Below are 22817 nucleotides of genomic sequence, written 5' to 3'. Positions count from 1 at the left end.
GTACATGACACAGCTAGAAGGTTTTGTCGATCCGAGCAACGCTGGAAAGGTTTGCAAGCTTAAGAAGTCCATTTATGGACTAAAGCAAGCTAGCAGGAGTTGGAATCAGCGATTTGATGAAGCCATCAGCAAGTTTGGTTTTATCAAAAATCAAGATGAATCTTGTGTATACAAGAAGGTCAGTGGGAGTGACATCGCATTCCTGGTCCTATATGTCAACGACAACTGCTCATTGGAAACAACACAAAATTACTGGAGTCCGTAAAGGGCTGGTTGGGAAAGTGCTTTTCAATGAAGGACTTAGGAGAGGCACAATACATATAAGGCATCAAGATCTACAGGGATAGATCTAAGAGGATGATTGCATTGAGCTAGAGTACTTACGTTGATAAAGTACTGGCGCGATTCAACATGGAGAATGCCAAGAGAGGGCATCTACCCATGTCCCATGGCGTAACTCTCAGCAAGAAACAGTGTCCACAGACACCTGTTGAGCGAGAGAGAATGGATTATATTCCATATGCTTCGCTAATTGGGTCTATCATGTATGCCATGATATGTACCAGGCCGGATGTCTCGTATGCCTTGAGTGCTACGAGTCGATACCAATCAAACCCGGGAGAGGTGCATTGGACTGCGGCCAAGAATATCCTGAAGTACCTGAAAAGGAACAAGGATAAATTCCTGGTTTATGGTGGCCGTAAAGACCTGGTTGTTGAAGGTTACACCGACGCTAGCTTCCAGAATGACAAAGACGACTTCAAGTCACAGTCAGGGTACATATTTTGCGTAAATGTAGGAGCATTTAGCTGGAAGAGTGTCAAGTAGAGCACAAGTGCAGACTCTACATTGATAAAGTACTTGGCTGCTTCAGAAGCTGCTAAGGAGGCTGTTTGGATTCGCAAGTTCATTAGTGAACTTGGTGTTGTACCCTCCATCAAGGGTCCGATAGATCTCTATTGTGACAACAATGGAGCTATCGCTCAGGCCAGGGAGCCAAAAGAGCACCAGAAGATCAAACACGTCCAAAGGCGATTTCACATGATAAGGGAATGGAAATCCGAAGGTGAAATCAGAATTTGCAAGATCGGCACGGACGAGAATGTGGCCGATCCTTTGACTAAACCATTGCCTCAAGTGAAACACAACAAGCACATTGAGGCAATGGGAATCAAGCACATCGGAGACTGCCTTTGAAATTCCCTATACATGTGCTTTAACTAAATTGGTTGTTTTAATGTAAGACACTGTATTGAGTTAATGGAGTTATCAATTTTGTGCAAAATTATTTTTCACTCCATTGCTATTTAATTGTGGTTTAGAATTAAATAATGAGTCCATTCGATTAATGAAAATATTCAAATTAGGGTAGCAAGACCATGTCTTGGATAAAGAAACACCTTTTAAGTGAACATTGAATATTTAAATTTAAAATTATCCCTACTCTAGGTCATCTAACTGATGGACAATTGATGACCACCAGAGATTAGTGTGTAGTATGATTTACAGCACCGTTTCTTGTGCTGCAAGGACATGATGGTCATAAATCATTTGCATAGGTGTCAGTTTTGAACTGCACTGGATCGACCTATGAGAGTACTTTAAGAGATTCAAAATTGTCATAAGTACATTTCTCATTATAGCTATCGGAACTCGTTTCCTCGACCATGAGTATTGTGAAGTTTTCTTGTTTGAGTACTAGTCTCTTTGATGTTGCCTAACGTCTGCCGTAACTGGGGATCATAACGGGAACACTCGGGAGATTAGGTCCTCTTAGTCAGAGAAACTTACAGTACAAGACTGGGAATGTCCCCCTATCAAAAAAAAAATAGGGAATATGTCTTTGTTGTTTACAAGGCCGCTTGATGAGCGAGACTGTGAAAATGCATGGCCGCGCTCAGAAGGATTTTAGAAATCATCTGCTTATTGACAGTCGAACTCGGAGATCGAGAAACACTTCTGAACGTAATAAGGATGACGATGAATCTTACCTTATAGTTCACGAAGAGACATTAAGCGACATAGAATATGGGCTATACACTATATGCACACTTGTCCGGAAGGACAAGTGGGAGATTTAAAGGAATGGTGTCCTTCCAACAAGTGTATTATTCTGATAGATTTTTCAGAATTATTACAGAGCTAATTCTTCAGTAAGGTTAAGTGATCGGAATGCCTAGGTGGAGGCCGCTTCCGATCAGTAATATTAAGGTATAATTAATATTACAGCTTAATCTTAACTGAACCCTTCGGGTCGAACCCAATCGAACAACCGATCCGAGATGATGAATTAATCCGAAGGATTTAATGAGTCGACGGAGTTTTACGAACCAGACGTCGGATATCGAGCCTAGGGCGTCGAGACCGAGCGTCGCAAAATCACAAGCAACAAGTACGAGCATAGCCGTAGCTAGGCTAGGCTAGCTCATCGCAAGCCTAGGCGCACCATGTGTGTGCTAGGCGCACCATGGTGTGCTAGGCGCGCCATGCGTGCTAGGTGCACAAGGTTGTCCATTACAGCACCACCTGCGTGTGTGCGTGCCTTTGCATGGTCCTGCAACACCGCAGCGTGTGTGCATGGGTGCCTAGGCACTATCGCACCAAGCACAGCACCCTTGTGTGTTTGCATGTGCGTAGGCACCATCGCAGGCCACGCACCAAGCACAACACCCTTGTGCGTGTGTATGTGCGTAGGCACCATCGCAGCAGCAGCCTCGCACAGCAGCACCATGCTAGGCCTTGTGTGCGTGTGCGTGTGCTTATGCATAGAGCCATCGCAAGCCATCGCAGCATCACAGCACCAAGCTACGCATGCCTGTGCGTGTGGCTGGCGAGGCGATGCCCAGCATGCGTGGCTCGCTAGCAGCACGCTTGCTGGGAAGTGCGAAGGGGGCATTGTGTGTGCGTGTGCGATAGCAAGAGAGGCAAGGGCCAGTGCTAGTAGCTAGCAGCGCCTAGCACTAGCACTAGCACGCAGCAGCAACACAAGCATCGCCTAGCACAACACGCATATGCTGGCTGGGGTGATGCGGGGCTTGCTGGCTGGTGCTAGCTGGCAGCACTAGCTGGCGTGCCTAGCTGGCTGCCAACCGAGCAGCCCTCCTAGGCCGGTATTGTGAGGGTTGGGACCAAGGGTTTGGAGCATGCCTTGGGGATCAAGGCAATGGTCCCCCCAAAGGTTCATGGTCCTCACCTAACTCTCTCTCTCCCCTTGACAAATGTTGCATTGTGACTTATTTGATTATTAATTTAATTTGGAATTAAATTAATTGCAAAAATTACTCATTCTCCCACATTGGTTGGGGAATGAAGATTAAGGGTTCATTTTCCTATAAATACCAAAGGCATGGGTATTGGGAATGAACAACCTTGAGTGGAATTAAAAGGCAACTCTTGATTTGAGTAAACCTTGATTCGTAAAGCTCATAGTTTTATTCGTCCGGGTCTCGACTAACCTTCGAGACTTAGGACGCTCGGGTCGGGTTCGAGGGTACGATCCCGTTGGAGATCTCGTATTTTCGAGGTTCAAGTAAGAGCTCATAGTCGAGCGAAGCACGTGTCAAAGGTATAATCTTTTATCCTTAATTATGTTTTAACTATGTTTTGCTTGTTAATTGCATTTATTATGTGGGCGGGTCTTGGCGGGTTTCTTTCCGCATAGTGTGGGACACTACGAAACCCTACAGCACACACACGCACAACCTTGCATGCCTAGTACCAAGGCTGGGTTGCTGCTTAGCACGCTGCTGCTTGGTGCGGCTTTCTAGCACACACACGCATAACCTAGCATGCCTAGGACGCTGCTACTTAGTGTGTGATGTTGTGTGATAGGCGAGGCCTAGGGGTTCTTGGTGCGTGCCATTGCCTAGCACGCATAGCCCAAAGCACAAGCACGCATATCGAGCTGCGATGCGTGTGCTCTGGCCTTGCGATGCTTGCGAGCTGTGCTTAGCCATGCCCAGCATGATGCGATGGCTAGTGCTGCTATGCTAGCGAGCACGCCCAGCCATGCATGCACAGCCACATCACATGCACTCATGAGATGGTGACCTCGCCTAGTCTAGCACTCGCATTGCTAGGCCAATGCGAGGCTACGACTTGGCTTGAGCTTGTCGCTTGCTTGATTCCACGTCTCGTCGAATTCTAAATTCGTCTCAACTTACGACGCTCAGTCTCGACGCTCTAAGCTTGATATCCAACGTCTTTGTTCGTAATACTCTAATGACTCATTTAATCCTTCGGATTAATTCGTCGTCTCGGATTGGTTACTCGATTGGGTGTGACTCGAAGGGTTCAGTCAAGATTAAGCTGTAATATTAATTACACATTAATATTACTGATCGGAAGCGGCCTCCACCTAGGCATTCCGATCACTTGACCTCACTGAAGAATTAGCTTTCTAATAATTCTGAACCCTCTATCAAAATAATACACTTATTGGAAGGACACCATTCTTTTCAATGGAGTCCATTCTGGATTTTGTGGCTCAAGCCATTTCCTGAGTTGGTACTTGCCAAAGCATGCTTGTTGGCTATGGGTTCCACACATTCCATTAGAAATTTTGGAATCCTCAGTTTTCAGAATTTCAACAAACTGTTTTTGATTTTGAACTGCCTACTACTGGTACGAGCAACAATAGAATTGTACCCTTCAACTCTTTGAAGTTTTTCATTCTAGTGGGACGATAGGAGCTTCGCTAGTTGAATTAGCTTGCTCCGACATATGTTTTTGTCAAATTAACTGAGTCATGCACCCTCGTCTCTAATGTAGAATTATCTGCATCCATTTGTTGCTCGTCTTGAATCTCTTCGAGATCCACTTTACTCCCACTTTGCTTTGTAGGAAGAGATTCCCTTTCTTAAAAGACACTATCGTGAGCAACAAACACTTTGTTATTTGCACGATTGTAGAAGTAATACCCTTTTGTTTCTATGGGATAACCCACGAAGAAACATTTATTTGATTTTAGGGCTTAATGTGTCACTTTGTAAACGTTTTACATAGGTTTCACAACCCCAAATTTTGAGAAAAGACAACTTTGGAAAATTTCCAGTCCATAATTCATATGGCGTCTTATAAACTGCTTTGGTCGGGTTTCAGTTTAGTATATTCTCAATTGTTTTCTAATATATATCCTCAAAAACGATATTTGTAAATCATTGAAGCTAATCTTGGATCGATGGCAAGAAAATTTTGATTTCTCCTTTCTAACACACCTTTTAATTTGTGGTGTTCCTTTGATTGTGAAGTAATTCCACAATCTCTCAGGTGATCATCAAATTCTTGAGTTAAATATTTATCAAAACGATCATATTGTAGTGTTTTAATTGTTTATCTCAACTTGATTTTGTTTTCATCATGGAATTCCTTGAACTTTTCAAAGATTCCAACTTTTTCTTCTTTAAGTAGATATACTCACATTCACTTAAATCGTCAGTAAAAGCATTGAAATAGTTAAATCTATATCTAGCTTTTGAACTTATTAGTGCAAATACATCTATATGTATGAGTTTTGAAAGGTCATTAGCTCCTTTTCCCTTTCAACTAAAAGGTGACTTGGTCATCTTACCTAACAACCATAACTTGTAATTCTCAAGTGATTCATAATCAAAAGATAATAAGAGTCCATCCAATTATAATATTTGGATGCGCAATTAGTTAATGTGACCTAACCTTACTTTGTTATAAGTAAGTTTGTTTTTTAATCATCTATTTTGCTTTTGTGATCAACTTATATCAATGTCATAAAATAAAATTAACACATAGCTAGAAAAAATGAAAACAATTTATTACCTTGGTCATGGATCAACACTTGTCCATGCTAAGAAAAACCAATCAGTATTCAAACAAAACTAAAATTTTGTCTCATCAAAACCGGAAATAGGTCTAAAATCATCATAACAAAATTTAGAAATTAAAACTATGAAGCTATTCCTGGCCACCTGAATATTTCTCGTGCACCCATAAGCTCCATTTCCACGCTAGCCTTACTTCTTTGCAGTTTCTGCTGATAGGAGGTGTCTAAGCACGTCGTTAAATGCTTAAAAACCTTATCAATAAAATTTATAACACTCAACCAATCCTAAACCAAGTATAGGATAAGTCGAGGGTCAATCCATGAGGAATGGGGGGTTCAATCACTATAGTCTATGCGTTAAGCTATTTCGAAGAGTATATGAATGTGTAGTTGAGTGAGCTAAACAAACAAGTAAATATCGTATCAAAAATAAAGATCAAAAGCACTAGGGATTAGGATCCACATATAATCATGATAGTTATGCTAATTGAAGGAAAAATCAATCAACCAAATGTTGCAAAGGAAAATAGTATTTGCAATCAAGAGAATCCAATAGGTTATCTCCGAGAAGTCAAGCTAGGTTTCCTCTATGAATGACTAGCAAGAAGAATCACAAATCAAATTTAATCGATAAATGTAATCCCTAAACCAATGGTTCGTGTCATTAGAGATCACAATGCTATCTAGCTTGAAAATCAAGGTTAGCTACTCCTTAACAATTCAAACACAAGCACATGACAATTCTATCAACCAATTTAATCACATCATTCAATCAATCAAAATCCAAGAATTAGCAATCATCCATCATTCATGCATGTTTCACCATCACCCCTAGCAAGGAATATACTTACTAAGCATGGTGGAAATGAAGTACAAAACTAAACTAATCATCAAATTCATCATCATCATTGCAAACAAACTATTAAGAATCAAATCCATCAATAAACATGAAAATGCAACGAATGATCAAAATCAAATGCAAAAGATTGAATTAAGAAGAAGAAGTTTCTTAAAAACTTGATCAAATCAAAGGAATTGTGCTTGCATTCAAAGTAGAAGGAAATCAAACGTAAAAATCATCCAATTCTCTAAAGTTTCTTTCTCTAAAATATAAGAACTAAAAAACTAACTCCAAAAACTTCTCCTGCAAAACTCTCGAAGAACTCAATGAATAAATCTCTCCCTTAGACGACTAACTAAGGGAAAATAAAGTAGACATCCAAAAGAAACCCGTACAGGCACGCCCTCACTCCGGAATGCGCGGCCGTGAAGAAAAGGGTACAGAACTAGGAACTTAGGTGGCGCGCCTGCGCGCGAGGGCTATGTGCCCGCGCCACCAGCCTGCGCACCTGTGTCTCTAGAGCAGGGGATCTTCTCCGTGCTTCCATCAATGCAAGAGGTGCGCTCCTCTTGATTGTCATTTGGGATGGCAGTCCTTAAATGAGTTTACGGTGGATTCAACACCATGCTTTCATGTGAGCGCAGCATGAGGACGCAAGCATCAAGTCTTGGAGTAAGCTATCCCTTGCTTTGTGAGTTATATGAGAGTTTCCACCTTGTACTTTGAGCATCTTTTAACCTGAGGAATCACCATGAAGGGCCTTGGACTTCACCTTAAACCTGAAAATAAAGAATGGAAAACAAGTAAAAGGGAAAAGATGATAAAATTAACAAAAATACAAGAAAAAGGTAGAAAAGACTAGAATGAGACCAACTAGATAATAAAAGACTAAAACAAAGGGGAAAAGGGTAAAGAAGCTATTAAAGCAACCTCATCAAACTCCCCCAAGCTAAACTTTTGCTCTTCCTCGAGCAAAAACAAAAGCAAGTAGGAGTAGGACGAAAGATTTATTCAAATAAAGAAAACGGAAAAGAAGGGAGACAAGAATATACACTAAGACTCACTAACGTAGGAATCACGGTTGTTTTTAGCTACAACAAGCCCTTAAAACCCCAAAGTCGCCCAATGAGGACGAGTGAGGTCTCATAAGGGTTTCCAAAGAGCTTGACCCATAACTCTCAAGGTAAAGCGAGACAAAGCATAAAAGGAAAATGAAACCAAAAATAAAAGGAACACAAATGCTTTCGAAATGGACCTTCGCAAAAAGACAAACACAAATATATATAAAACTTTCTAAACAAGCAAGGGGTTGCACGTTCCAAGATATCCAAAGTTGATTAAAACATCAAATATGCTAGGCATAGAGAACTAACAAAACACGATTCACCTTCATCCCAAACAATCTTACCCCGTTCTCCCTACTAGTTTCAAATCCACCTCAAATGAGCATCTGAATGATTCCTCGAAGGAATCGGAAAAGAAGAGATTTAGGGCTACCCGACATCTTGACTATGCAAACTCGCTCCATAGGCTTGACTCCTATCTCCCTCCACCGATTTGTGAATCAACCATAAAGGTCAAAGGGCTTTGAAGGTTGTAACGTAAGGGCGAGAAGGGATAATGGTAGGCTAAAAATTTGAAATTTGGTGGTATACCTAAATTGTGAAGCAAAGAATGGCCAGTTCTTAGTACCATAACCGAGGTATCATCCAAAATTCAAACAAAAATACCAACATTCCCACCAAGCTTATTCAACGCCACGTCAAAAAACTATACATCAAGAGCTTAGGAACCCTTCCCCCAAGCTCGAAGAGGCATCGTCCTCAATGTGTTTAAAACTAGGGAGGTCACAACCACAATAAAATGTTTTTTTTTTTAAAAGCATTAGCTTTTGCTCTTTATTTTTATTGTTTTGCCCTCGCCTCTTTTAACTATGGACAGCTTTTTCAACTTGTATTTGCATTTATTTACAAACTATGAACAACACATGCTTGCGTAGTAAAAGAACCAAATATCCACACCTATTCACCATAAGCACACAAGCGAAGGACCACATGCTTCACAAAAATTAAGAATGGAGACAAAAATGAAATAAATGGGCTAGAAAGCTTGTAATATGGCTTAAAAAGAAGGTAGAAAGCTCAAATGGTAACAAGGAGGAAAATGTAAACCCAAAATCAAAAATATAGAAACTAAACCTATATGATGAAAAATAACCAACCCGAAAAGATGCCTTTGTCCTTACCAAATGGTTCGGTCGCGATCTCGGGAGAGAAAAAAGTCAAGTTCTAGATAAGAGAAAGCAGTAGTGAAGGATCCATGCCACTCATACAAGATAGGTAGAAGGCTAGAAAAATGAGACCTCACAAGGTTGTGGCAAAAACTAACTCTCGGCTTCAAATTCACTATAGGAAGCAACACCTTCTTACCACAAACAAGTAGATTAGGGATTCAAGGTTCGGAAAGTTCTTAACAAACTACTCTTAAACCGTGCAAACCATTATCATTTATGAAGGGTAATATCCATAAATGCAAGTCCGAAAAGCTACTAAGTCCAAAGTGACAGCAAATACAAGATACAAACAAAACTTTGCCTCAAAAGAATTTTTTTTGTATTTTAAAATGATATATAAATTCAAAAGAAAAGGAAAATGAAAAGAAATGAAATAAAAGAGAGAAGTAGAAGGTAAAAGGTGTAAGCTAAAAAAAATGAATTCCAATCGACAGACAATGGCCATTCGACAACAACGCCAATGGCCCCAAACACCCTCAAGATGCTAATAGCATACAACCTCGAACCGTTCAACTTCTTCTAATCTAGGGCTAAACTATGCAAACAAGAAAGGTAAAAGAAGAAAAGAGGGAAGAAAATAGAAAGGTATCACCGATCGATCCCGAGCGAAAAGAACGAATGTGATAACAAGGAAACTCGTATTATTCCATGTGACATATGCTCCAAAAAGGATCCAGAACGTGAGACAAGAAAAAGAGAAAGAGAAAAACTATGCAAAACAGAAAGTTAGTAACTTCCTGCAAAATAAAATAAAGAGGAGAAATAAAATAAAGAAAGCAATGCGAAACTAAACAAATTTGGATTTAAAGGGATTTGGATTAATGGGATTCAATGGGATAATAGAACTCAACAACAAGAATCCAATAAACCTCAAGAAACAACATCATCAACCAACCAACCATTAAACAATCACCAATCAATCAACGGCTCATAAAAATAGCCAAAGTGAACCATAAAAGCAAGGGGAAAAGAAATGAAGCACATCAAAACAAGAAAATAGTCCCCCAAGCTTAAATCCTAACATCAAGTAGGCGTAATAAGCAGTACCAAAGTAAAACAAGCAAGTAAGGGAGGGTTGCTAAGAAGGAATCACTCGGCACTATGGTAAGGGGTAGAATGGGTACTCCCCCCACCGGTCTGCGAAAATACACGACTAGAGCTCATAGAAGCACCCACCTCCATTGGTGCCTTGCCCCTCTAACTACTCTCTCTCCTAGCTCTTTTCTCCTCAAAGAAATGCGACCAATCATCCAAAATAGGTTCATTAGAAAGCCCCCACCTACCAAAGGTCTCGGGATTAGGGAAGGGCTTAGGGTTGGATGGGTCATAGTCAAAGTCGCATCCCCCGGGCCGCTTGTAGTCATAGGTAGCCGGGGTGGTCCCACGAATAGCAATAGAAGGCAAGTGAGGCCCCTCCTAATATGGATAACAAAGAGATGGTCCATGGTTGGGATCATAGGGAACCCATTGAGGAATAGGTCCTTGTTGGACCGGGAGATAAGGGTAGTTCAAATAGGGTTGAATCTCACCTATCCCAACAAGAAAATCATAAACTTGACGGGCATGAAAATCATAGCTAAGAACAAAATCATCTCCAATAGTAGAAGACAAGACAGTAGTAATAGAGTCAATCTTGGCATGTAAACTATGTAAGTCAAGTTGGGAAGGGGAAGAAAAAGAGGAAGAAAGAGTAGGAGTACCTCCCTGAGATCTCGGGGGCAAATCTTGAAATAGAGTAGGATTAGGAGCATCTGGATTGTGACGAAAATTTGGTAGAGGATCTTTTGAGAGTCAGATCAACATGCCACTTAGGAGGTTGCCAAGGAAGGGAAGTATTCAAGCGACGAGCGGTAGCTTTTGGGTGTGGAATAATGAACCAATCGGTCGTCATGTAAACCTTCGAAATATAAATATCGCTCTTCGATGTACGCTCCAAGAACTTTTGGTTTATGAAAGCATACTCATTAAGTAGATGGGAAGAGGTCTTCTAGACGATCACGAATAGGTTCAAGGGCAACAAGCATGCAATCGTATTTCTTGTTAAGAGAGAGAGCAATAATCGTGATCAAACCACCAAGTTATATACTCCCGAAAAGAAAAACAACATCACGAAAATCGATGAAGCGATCTAGCAAGTGTTGCCCAAAATCGATGACCTCGATCTCACCAAAAGGTCAGTCCGCCAACCATAGCCAACTTAACTCCTCACGTTATATAGCACCAAGAGACTCCTTGGAGAAAAAAGCATAGGTAAGCAAGCGATTGAATTATATCAAAGCGGGGTGAATGATGGAGGCTGCCTTTAAGTATTGAGGTCTATAACGATCCTCAACCAAAATATGCCTCCACCATCGTCGCTCCTTATAACCATGATCGCTTTGCAATGGGTCGAAAACCGGATAGATATACTCCTTATCATCCACCAGAGAAGGGAACTTGAATTTCTCATTGATGAAAGAAACCGGAACCACATGGTCGTTGTTGAAGATTTAAAAGGAGAGTGTTCAAACGGTGATGTTATTCTCTTCGGTTTCATGAATCTTAAGTCAGGAAAGAAACTCAAAGGTCAATCAGGCATAGGTAGGGGCACTTAGAACAATGAAATTTTCTAAGCCCAACTTGATAGGAGGTGTCTAAGCACGTCGATAAATGCTTAAAACCTTATCCACAAAATTTATTACACTCAACCTATCCTAAACCAAGTATAGGGTAAGTCGAGGGTCGATCCACGAGGAATGGGGGGTCAATCATTATAGTCTACGTATTACGCTATTTCGAAGAGTATATGAATGTGTAGTCAAGTGAGCTAAACAAACAAGCAAATATTGTATCAAAAATCAATCTCAAAAGCACTATGGATTAGGATCCACATACAATCATGATAGTTATGCTAATAGAAGGAAAAATCAATCAACCAAATGTTGCAAAGAAAAATAATAATTGCAATCAAGAGAATCCAATAGGTTATCTCCTAGAAGTCAAGCTAGGTTTCCTCTATGAATGACTAGCAAGTAGAATTACAAATCAAATTCAATCGATAAATGTAATCCCTAAATCAATGGTTTGTGTCATTAGAGATCACAATGCAATCTAGCTTGAAAATCAAGGTTAGTTACTCCTTAACAATTCAAACACATGCACAATTCTATCAACCAATTTAATCACATCATTCAATCAATCAAAATCCAACAATTAGCAATGATCCATCATTCATGCATGTTTCACCATCACCCCTAGCAAGGAATCTACTTACTAAGCATGGTGGAAATGAAGTACAAAACTAAACTAATCATCAAAATCATCATCATCATTGTAAACAAACTATTAAGAATCAAATTAATTAATAAACTTGAAAATGCAACAAATGATCAAAATAAAATGCAAAAGATTTAATTTAGAAGAAGAAGATTCTTACAAACTTGATCAAATTAAGGGAATTATGCTAGCATTCAAAGTAGAAGGAAATCAAATGTAGAAATCGTCCAATTCTCTCAAGTTTCTCTCTCTAAAATCTAAGAACTAGAAAAAAAACTCCTAAAACTTCTCCTCCAAAACTCTCTAAGAACTTAATGAATAATTCTCTCCCTAAGATAACTAATGGAAAATAAAGTAGACATCCAAAAAAAAGTCGTACAAGCACGCCCTTACTCCGCAATGCGCGACCGCGAAGAAAGGGGTATGGAACTGAGAACTCAGATGGCGCGCCTGCGCGTGAGGGTTGCGTGCCTGCACGCCCGTGCCCCTGGAGCAGGGGATCTCCTCTGTGCCTCCATCAATGCAAGAGGTGCGCTCCTCTTGATCGTCATTGGGGATGGCAGTCCCAAAATGAGTTTACAGTGGGTTCAACACCACGCTTTCATGTGAGCACAGCATGAGGGCATAAGCATCAAGTCTTTGAGTAAGCCATCCCTTTATTTGTGAGATATATGAGAGCTTCCACCTTGCACTATGAGCATCTTCTAACCCGAGGAATCACCATGAAGGGCCTCGGACTTCACCTTAAACCTGAAATAAAGAAAGGAAAACAAGTAAAAGGGAAAAGATGATAAAATCAATGAAAATACAAGAAAAAGGTAGAAAAGACTAGAATGAGACCAACTAGAGAATAAAAGACTAAAACTAACGGAAAAAGCATAAAGAAAGCTATTAAAGCAACTAAAATCAACCCAAAATAATTCCATTTGACTGCCATAAATGGCGCTCATCATCTGCACAACATGAATAATGTTAGCACTACATCTTGGTATCACATAACTAAGTAAAAGTTAAAATGTTTATAACATATTACCTGAGGTCAATGCTCCATTCATCTTGAGGTAGTCAAGGTATTTCTGGCAGTTGCACTTCTAATGCCCTTTCTTCTTACAGTAAAAGCATTCACTTTCACTTGCAGGCTTTTGCTTTGGAGTTGCCTTGGGCTTTTCAGGAGCCTGGGAAACTTTATTGCCCTTGCTCTTGGCACATGCCCCTTCTTCTTGAACCCGTTCCCTTTCTGGACCATAAGAGCCTTTTTCTTAACGTTCTTGGGGATTTGCTTTTTTGCACTAACCAACATAGCATGCAACTCATTCATACTCTTCTCAGCATCAAACATGTTAAAGTTCATGATAAACTTATTAAAAGATTCTGGAAGTGAGTGGAGAATGATGACCATAGCCATCTCATCCCTGTATGGGTGCCCCAGTTTCTCTAAATTTTGAATTAGGCCGATCATTTTGAAAACATGATCATGAACTGTTGCACCCTTCTCCATCTTACAATCCAAAATCTCTCGATGGAGCTCGTACCTCTCAACTCGTGCCTGTTTCTTAAACAAGCTTTGAGTTCTTGCATGATGGTGTATGCATCCTGGTCATCAAAAAGCTTTTTAAGGCCTGGCTCCATAGTAGCTAACATGAAGCAATTGATTGGCACAACTCTGTCAAGAGTCTCTTTATGCCTACGCTTCTGAGCCTCAGTTGCGTTTTCTGGCAAAGGTGCAGGAAATGGGGTGTCAATGACATCCTCTCTACCTTCATATTTTTGAACAAGTCTCAGCATTCTTTCCCAGTTGGAAAAGTTGTCTCCTATAAACCTATCCTTCTTAAGGAATGGTCGAAGGTTGTAAATGTTGTTGTCATTGTTACGGCTACCCATCTATGACAAAATAAGGCAAAGTTTAATAATTATGTGTAATTAAAAATAAAGTACCATAACAAATTAAATAGGTTACTTTAAAGCACTTTATTCAATAATTAAATGATCCCAATTAAATTAAGTGATTCCAAGATCTTTTATTTGTGTAAAGTTGACCGGACTGAGGCCCTACCATCAAGCATTACATTTTCAAGGTGAGTAAACTCTTTACTCATTACAACTCTTATAACTCTTGGTTGAATAATTAACCATCACAAGTTTAATTATTACCCTTTGGTTCAAGGTTGTAAACTCTTTAGGTAACCTTGTTGAGCACAACCAATTAAATGTGTAAAACGTGATCTACCCAAAATTTCCTAAGGTAACAAGTGACACCCTGCGGAGGCAGATCCATCACTTACGATCGAAGGGTTGTTGGGTATCTAATTGGAAAATCAATCTCAATATTAAAGGAAACTAGATTTATTATGTTGTGATTATTTAGTGAACTCTAGTGCATCATCAATCAACATAAATAAAATCTAACATGCATAACCCACTAATACGTAAAATAAAGCTTGACATAGTATGGCCCCTTAGTCCTAAGAAAACTAGAATTGAAAATCTCCTACTTGAACCTTCATGGATCTCCATCCACCTTGCTCCTTTAGGCCTTCACTTCATAGGCTTCTTTGGACTAAACTATCTAAATAACTAATCAATTTACTGAAAGGAATGGTGTCCTTCTAACAAGTGTATTATTCCAATACAGGGTTCGGAATTATTAGAAAGCTAGTTCTTCAGTGAGGTCAAGTGATCGGAATGTCTAGGTGGAGGACGCTTCCGATCAGTAATATTAATGTGTAATTAATATTACGGCTTAATCTTGACTGAACCCTTCGGGTCGCACCCCAATCGAATAACTGATCTAAGACGACGAATCAATCCGAAGGATTAGATGAGTCATTAAAGTATTACGAACAAATGTAGGGTTTTGTAGTGACCCGACACTACGCGGAAGGAAACCCCCCAAGACCCGCCCCTTAATTAAAGCAATTAACAAGCATAATAAACTTAATCAAACAAGACTAAGAACAAGAATTATACCTTTGTTGCGTGCTTCGCTCCTGAAGAGCTCTTACTTCAAAATCCCGAAACTACGAGATCTCCGACGGATCGTACCCTCGACCCGACCCGAGCGTCCCAAGTCTTGAAGGTTAGTCATGACCCGGACAAAACAAAACTATGAGTTTTACAAATCAAAGGTTTACTCTAATTACAAGAGTTGCCTTTTTAATTCCACTCAAGGTTGTGTATTTCCCAATACCATGCCTTTGGTATTTATAGGGAAATGCACCCTTGAACTTCATTCCCCAACCAATGTGGGAGAATGAATAATTTGATAATTAATTTATTTACAAAATAAATTAATAATTAAATTCAATCACAATGCAACAAGTGTCAAGGGGAGAGAGAAGGTTAGGTGAGGACCATGAAGAGGTGGGGGGGACCATTGCCTTGCTCCCCAAGGCTTTGCCCAAGCCTTGGTCCCCACCCCCTCAAAAAACCGCCTTAAGCAAGGGGATGTTGGGCTGCTGCCAGCAAGCACGCCAGCTAGCAGTGCCAGCTAGCCCAGCCAGCAGCCTCGCATCCCCAGCCAGGCAATGCTTGCTGGCGCTGGGCGATGCTTGTGTTGCTGTTGCGTGCCAGTGCTAGGCGCTGCTAGCTGCTGGCGCTGGTGCTGGCCCTCGCCTCTCTCGCACATGCTCGCATAGCCAGCATGCGTGCTGCTAGCGAGCCACGCATGCTGGCCCCTTGCCTCGCCAACCACACGCACCACCCTCTTACATACACTCGCATCCCTCGCTGCACCTCTCGCACACGCACATGCACTAGCATCTCACGCACACCCACGCATCCCCTAGCAGGCTGGGTTTGTAGCGATGATGGGCTGCTGTGCGTGGCCTAGTAATGTGATGGCGCCCAGGCCCTCGCACACGCATGGTGTGCTGCTTGGTGCTGCCATGCGAAGGCTAGCACGCAAGCCAGCACGCATGCTGCGCCAATGCTAGGCAAGCACCCATGCTAATACTTGGTGTTAGCGATGGTGCTGCCATGCTAGGCACGCACGCACGCCAGCACCTAGTGCCAGCGATGGTGCGCCTGGTGCTTGCGATAGGTAGCGATGGTGCCTAGGCATGATGCTAGGGCTGCGATAGCGCCTAGAAATGATGCTAGGGCTGCGATGGTGCGCCTAGCCATCCTAGGGCACGCATGGTGCGCCTAGAGATGCTTTTTGGGCTGCGATGGACTGTGATGGCTGCGATGATGCGCCTAGCACACCTAATGTGCTTAGGCTTGCGCCTAGCCATGCCAAGTGCATGCTTGCTCGAACTAGCCTGGCATCCACATGGTTAGACCATTGTGGTGCTACGGCTACGCTCGTACTTGTCGCTTGTGATCTTGTGACGCTCGGCCTCAACGCCCTAGGCACGACATCCGACGTCTGTATTTGTAAAACTCTGCCGACTCATTAAATCCTTTCGGATTAATTCGTCGTCTCGGATCGGTGATTCGATTGGGTTCGACCCAAAGAGTTCAGTTAAGATTAAGCTGTAACATCAATTGTACATTGATATTACTGATCGGAAGCGGCCTCCACCTAGGCATTCCGATCACTTGATCTTACTGAAGAATTAACTCTGTAATAATTCTGAACCCTCTATCGGAGTAATACACTTGTTGGAAGGACACCATTCCTTTCAATCTCCCATTTTGGCTGCCGTTGTATTAGATGAATATGCAACAAAATCATGATCTATAGACCTAATCCAACGGCAAGGCTAATGCAACGGTATTTTCCACCTACTACAACGGTATATGTTACCTAATACAACGGTATATTTTCACCTAATGCAACAGTTGTACATGAAATATACTACGTATTATATTTTTTTGAGGGAATACATATATATTTTGTTAGTTAGTTTAAATGTAAAAGGTAACAATAAATATAAAATATATCAATATATTTATAACAATAAACGAAGTGTATATATATATATAATATGTACGTTACATTACAAAATATTGTTTCCATATATATGTTACACTATTGATACTAACTAATAATAAATAATAAAAGTTTACTAATTAAAAATCGTCCAAAATACAAATCATAATCATCACATGCTCGAACTAAATAAAACTAGTCACCGACGTGTATGCTCCATTTGTTGGATGACAATATATAATCATTGTACTTCATTCATCTCCATCTAGCTCGCCATGCACCTACATGTAAAAATAAAAGAAATTAATACTTGAATATAACGATACAAATAAGGCACTTAAATATCATGTTGTTATTAAGAAGCATAGCTGGATACAAATAACAGACATACAACACCAAATTTCACCCACACCTTGATAAAGTATTATGGCCCATGCACTGATGAATCATTATGAATATAACAATGGTAGAGCTCAAGAAAAAAACAAAACATGTTATTAGATTCCCCTTGTATTGTTTACTTAGGTAATGAGAATACACCTGGAATTACTAAACCACTCAGAATTATAGGTGGTATATTTCCTGTAAGTTTATTCTCCATGAGATGTAGGGTTTGTATGTTTATCAAGTTTCCTATGCTGGGAGGAATTATTCCAGATAACTGATTTCCACTAAGGTCTAATGCAATCAATGCTGTTAACTTCCCAATAGTTTCAGGTATCGAACCTTCTAATCTGTTTGAATAAGCAAAGAAAATTTGGAGGTAAGCTAAATTTCCTATTTTAGATGAAATTTTTCCAGTAAGATTATTATAAATGAGTGAAAGTTGTTCCAAAGATGTGCAGTTGAAGAAATTTTCAGGGATACTTCCAATTAAGAAATTGTTTTCTAAGTTTAATTATGTCAAACAAGTAAAAGGAGCATATAGGACACGAAGCCTAGACCATTTTTTCTTCTAGTCATCAATTGAAATCTTTCATATAATCTCACTCACATAAGTCACTTCATATTACTTACTTTGCTGACATAAAAGCCATGCCAAAGAAAACAGCCTTCACAGCTTGTTTTTGGCCAGCATAATCAAACGCTAGAGGCAACATCTCCTGTAAGGTGAGGAATGCCATCACTCCACCAACTGCCAAAACCCAAATTCATTAGAGAAAAGATATATGCCCAACCATTTTCAACAAATTTGATGCAAGTATGTACCTGATCCTAAAAGGCCATCAAGAATCTCAGGATTTAAACTGTTTGGGAATAGGTATGCTACATCAAACAAAATCTGGGCTATATTATTCATGTAAGATAAATGAAATAACACAACAGAGTGTATTACCCAGATCGGGATATGCCAAGAATTTAGTTTCGTTCCATATGACCATACCTACAAGTATAACACCCAAGGGCTCCGCCAAACCAGAGAGTGATGCTATCTTAAATGCTTGCCACTTGCTAGAATGCATTAACAAACTAAATAAAGTAATTCTAAAACTAAAATAGTATCTCATGACAGCAGAAACATAGTTTGTGGCACAAGAACAAGCAATCACTAAGAACGGCATAATCTCCACCAAGCAACAACTCAAAATCTCTAATAAGTTGAATGTTAAGAATGAACTAGTTATAAATTGAATGTTAAGTATGGCTAGTTATAACCTTACTGTTGCATTTGCATATGCACAATCAAAATATGTATTATAAAGGTACTCTCATCATTTGAGAGGATGGGCAACTATACCTCAGGAATGTTTTGCAGAGCAATAGCCAAAGCTAAATTAAGACCCACCCGAAGGCCCTGGAAATGAAAAAAAAAAAAAAACAAGACAAGATTTAGGGGAATAATTGAAGCATGAAGGTAGGTGTCTCTTCATGCCTGCAGCTCTGCAACATTCACAAATTTTAGAGCAAAAGGAGCAAGCAGAATACAGAATAACAAAGGTCATTATAATTAATTTCTGCAAGTGGCAATGATTTTGAGAACCATGCTGTAAAATGAATCTTAATTTTCACAACAATTCATCAAGAAAAGAAGCAACCAAATTTGACAAAATGCACTCCTCCTTCCCTGCCTACCACCACACCAATTTGCTAAGAGACATAGAGAGAGAGAGAGAGAGAGAGAGAGAGAGAGAGAGAGAGATGAGAAAAGCAAACAAATAAAAGTGAGGAGAGGGTACAAGCAGCAATATGGAAGACATTATATAAACACTCTTCCATTCCTATCACTTATGAAAGTCACATTTTCCAATCCCGAAGACTGAGATGGAAATAGATTACATACAGCATAAGATGAATATAATTGTTAGTTTGTTATGTTATGTTATGAAGGTTATAATTCACAGGTTTTTTACTGTTGGAAAAGAAAAGCAACATAATCTTTTCAACCAAAATGAGGTTGAACTACATGTCTAAAATTGAAAGCGGAAGTAAAATCCTAACAAGCCTCAAAAAGATAGAAGCCTCGACTAGCAGTCCCCTCCTTAGAAAAACAAAGTCGAGAAACACAAAAATGGAGTTCAAAGATAAAATTATGAGATAAATTAAAATATCTTTCCATGCTAGAAGACTGGGTCAAGTCTCACTTGCACAGCAGAACCTTGTTTTGCCAGGATACCCCAGTTGATATTTTTCTACCAATTTCACATTTTTACCTCAAGGGAAGCAGTTGTTTGGATATTAAGCTGGGGAAAGGGAGGGAAGGAATGAGATGAATCCATTTTCCTTATACAAATGGTACAATTCTTCCATACATGGAAATGAAAGCAAGATCTTCACTTCCACTCCTCTTCTTTCCCTTTACCTTCCCTTCCTTTCCCTTCTCTTTAAAATTAATATCGATGGCCAAATATTATTAGGGTCTCGGTATAGTATCTGTACATATTAAGGCCATTTATGTTTGCAACAAAATCAGTCTCTCCATCTGTGAAAATTGAGCCCCCCATCTTGAGATTCTTGACTCACCAATCGCTCTTAATATCAACATGTACTAAACCTCTAGCCTCTCAAGATGGTTTGACTCTTTCAATATGTCAGAAAGATTTATGTTGTCTAGTAGTCACATTTGAATATTATTTTGTGCAGGAAGCTAAGAAAATGGAGGTGAATGAATTGCAATACTATCCCATTCCGATGCTTTACCGTGTGGCACAGAGGCTGATATGCTTGAAGCACTCTAATCATGATGAAGATTCGATAAGAGAAGCACTTCAGACTCTCAAAGAGAATTACCTTAGTGGTAGATTGTAGAGTGCTTACGAACTGACGCACTTGAACTCTCTCTTCATTGGATATTTTTTGGGAAGGTTATCATTGAGATGTAATACAAAGACTGTTGTTGAGCTCTTACATTATAAAACTTTGTTGGACAAACTTCTTCTATCTACATTCTACAACTCTACATGCTAGGAACTTTAACTAAATCACTACTTTCCCTCAAGGGGGTAGTCCAAAGAAATTAACTTCAAGATTGTTGAACATAAATTAACCCAGCAATGATGTGCCTTTTAGATTGAAGAGATAGATTGTACAATTTATAGCTGTCAAAAAATTCAATATTTTCATCAAGTAACATCCCAAATAAAAAATAACTCGTTTCACCTCTTTATTAACAAATTTATGAAACAAATTTCAAGTTTATTCAACCTTGCTATGGTACGCTCCATTTCAAGTTAGAGACAACATAACACAAATGCATATTACAATTATTTCAATCCAACATAACACAAGGCATAATACAATTATATTGTACAAAAATTCGAACCCAGAAGAATTGAAACCCAGAAAATTACAAACCCAGATTATATACTCCTTTGTGTATTATTTGACATAAACCCGAAAAAATTAAAACCAAACCATTCACCGGCATAAACACAAAGACAAAATTCAATTAACACAAACCCTAAACCCAAAGACACCAGAGATTCAAGCAAATTGAGGTATACCTTAAAAGATCCGAGGAAATTTGTGACATGCAAGAGTCGAGCAATCAGCCACCACCATTGCTACCGCCATTGCCTTCCTTCGCCTGATCTACTTTTGAACAAAGCTGGGCGAATCGTGAATTTGGAAAAAAATGTGAATTTGTGAACATAGTTAGGTGAAATTAAAATGTAAAGAAGAATGAATCGTGAAAGCAGAGCTAAAAATGGTTAACGGTGAAGACTGATTGAACGACGTTAACGATGAAGGTAGAGCTCAAAATGAGAATTAGGGAAGAATATGGATGGCCTGCGTATCGTGCGTAGGGAGAGGAATATTTGGGGAAAAATGAGGAGGGAAGTTAATAACTGAATATTTCATTTTGGCGCCTATATAAAAACGGTGCCGTTGCATTAGCCATTTTGTCGTTGGATTAGCCTAGGAGGACGTAGGATTAGAATGTGCCGTTGGATTAGCCAAAATGAGCCGTTGGATTAGCTGGCCTAATGCAACGGTTTTTTAAAACTATTGTATTAGCCCACTTTTTGATATAATTAACATGATGCCGTTGTATTAGCCTTGTCTAATACAACGGTAATAGATGAGCCGTTGTATTAGCTCTGTCTTTACCGTTGCATTAGGTCAAAAATGTAGTTGTGGTCAAGTCCCGACTAACCTTCGGGATAAAGACCGCTCGGGTCAGGTCGAGGGTGCGAGCCGTTGGAGGCCTTCGCACTTGCGAGGCTAGAGCTTTCAAGTAAGAGCTCGTAAGAGAGCAAAGCACGCGTGGAGGGTAAGAATGTCATTTCTCTTTCTCTCTCTTTTGTTGTTTAATTATGTGATTACATGCTTAGTTGCTTTAATTAGAAGCCGGGTCTTGGGAGGGTTTCTCTTCCGCATAGTGTCGGACACTACGAAACCCAATAGCGGTATCGGAGCCGCACTCACTTTAATTATTGTAACTAATAATTAATTGAGATGATTTAAAATGGATTTAAATTTCTGGTTTTGTTTTCTAATTAAATTAGAAACTCGTTTTCATTAGTTTTAATCTCGTATTTATACTAACTTTGGCTCATGAACCTAGATTTCGACCCAAAAATAGTGAATTTTGGGTGGATTCGATGTTCTAAATCGTTTTTGACCCTCTTTGAGAACTGTCTAGAAGCTAAAATCCACCTAGAAACATGTTTTTCGAGGGGTTTTTCGTTTTTGACGAAAATTTTTAAATCTTTAAACCTTGACTAATTATGCCATGTTAAAGGTAGATTAAATGTATGGTTGCGTCACTAATCTACTGAAATAATAAACCTTATTAAGCATGTTTATGAAGTCATAATTAGTGCTTGATTTGGTAAGCTCATTTTTCACATAAACTTTAAATTCCATAATTTTTCAAATTAATTGCTTAAAGTGTGAATGTTTATGGTGAATGTGTAATTTTGAAGTCCCTAATATATTAAAGATCCAATCTTTAATTGTTTATTTGGTTGAAACTTTGATTTCTAAATTCCATGTTGAACTAATTTTTGGATTCAATCATTTTTCAGTTGATTAAAGTCTTAAAAGTTCACAACTTGTGATTGAAATTTAATTAATCTTCATATTGGAAGATGTAATTTTTCATTTATACACAAGTTAGTGTTGGAATTTTTCAGTAGATGAATGGGTTTATTTTTCCAACCTCTTAAATTTTGTCAAATCTCATTATTAATTTATGTATGGTTAAATTAATTATGAGTATAGCCCTTCAATTTCGTAGCATCAAGGTGAACCTAAATTATTTTAAAGAGAGGTTCTTGAATTTATTTTTGTTTGTGCACTAAAAGTGAATTTATTT

At 39.4% G+C, this 22817-nt stretch overlaps 1 protein-coding gene across 1 annotated transcript; it reads right to left on the bottom strand.

The window, feature by feature from the left end:
• Positions 1 to 17113: 17113 nt before the first annotated feature.
• On the bottom strand, positions 17114 to 21556 carry LOC110716153 (zinc transporter ZTP29-like). Its single transcript, XM_021894784.1, has 5 exons — positions 21001 to 21556; positions 18444 to 18854; positions 18269 to 18325; positions 18077 to 18194; positions 17114 to 17340 (listed from the first exon to the last, which is right to left on the bottom strand). The coding sequence occupies exons 2-5, from the start codon at positions 18619 to 18621 to the stop codon at positions 17325 to 17327; spliced, it is 369 nt and encodes a 122-aa protein (XP_021750476.1). The 5' UTR covers positions 18622 to 18854; positions 21001 to 21556; the 3' UTR covers positions 17114 to 17324.
• Positions 21557 to 22817: the final 1261 nt, after the last annotated feature.

Source organism: Chenopodium quinoa, unplaced genomic scaffold (assembly GCF_001683475.1).
Source record: "Chenopodium quinoa cultivar QQ74 unplaced genomic scaffold, ASM168347v1, whole genome shotgun sequence".
In the NCBI taxonomy this organism is placed as follows: Eukaryota; Viridiplantae; Streptophyta; class Magnoliopsida; order Caryophyllales; family Amaranthaceae; genus Chenopodium; species Chenopodium quinoa.
This window is presented reverse-complemented; position numbering and strand designations above follow the sequence as displayed.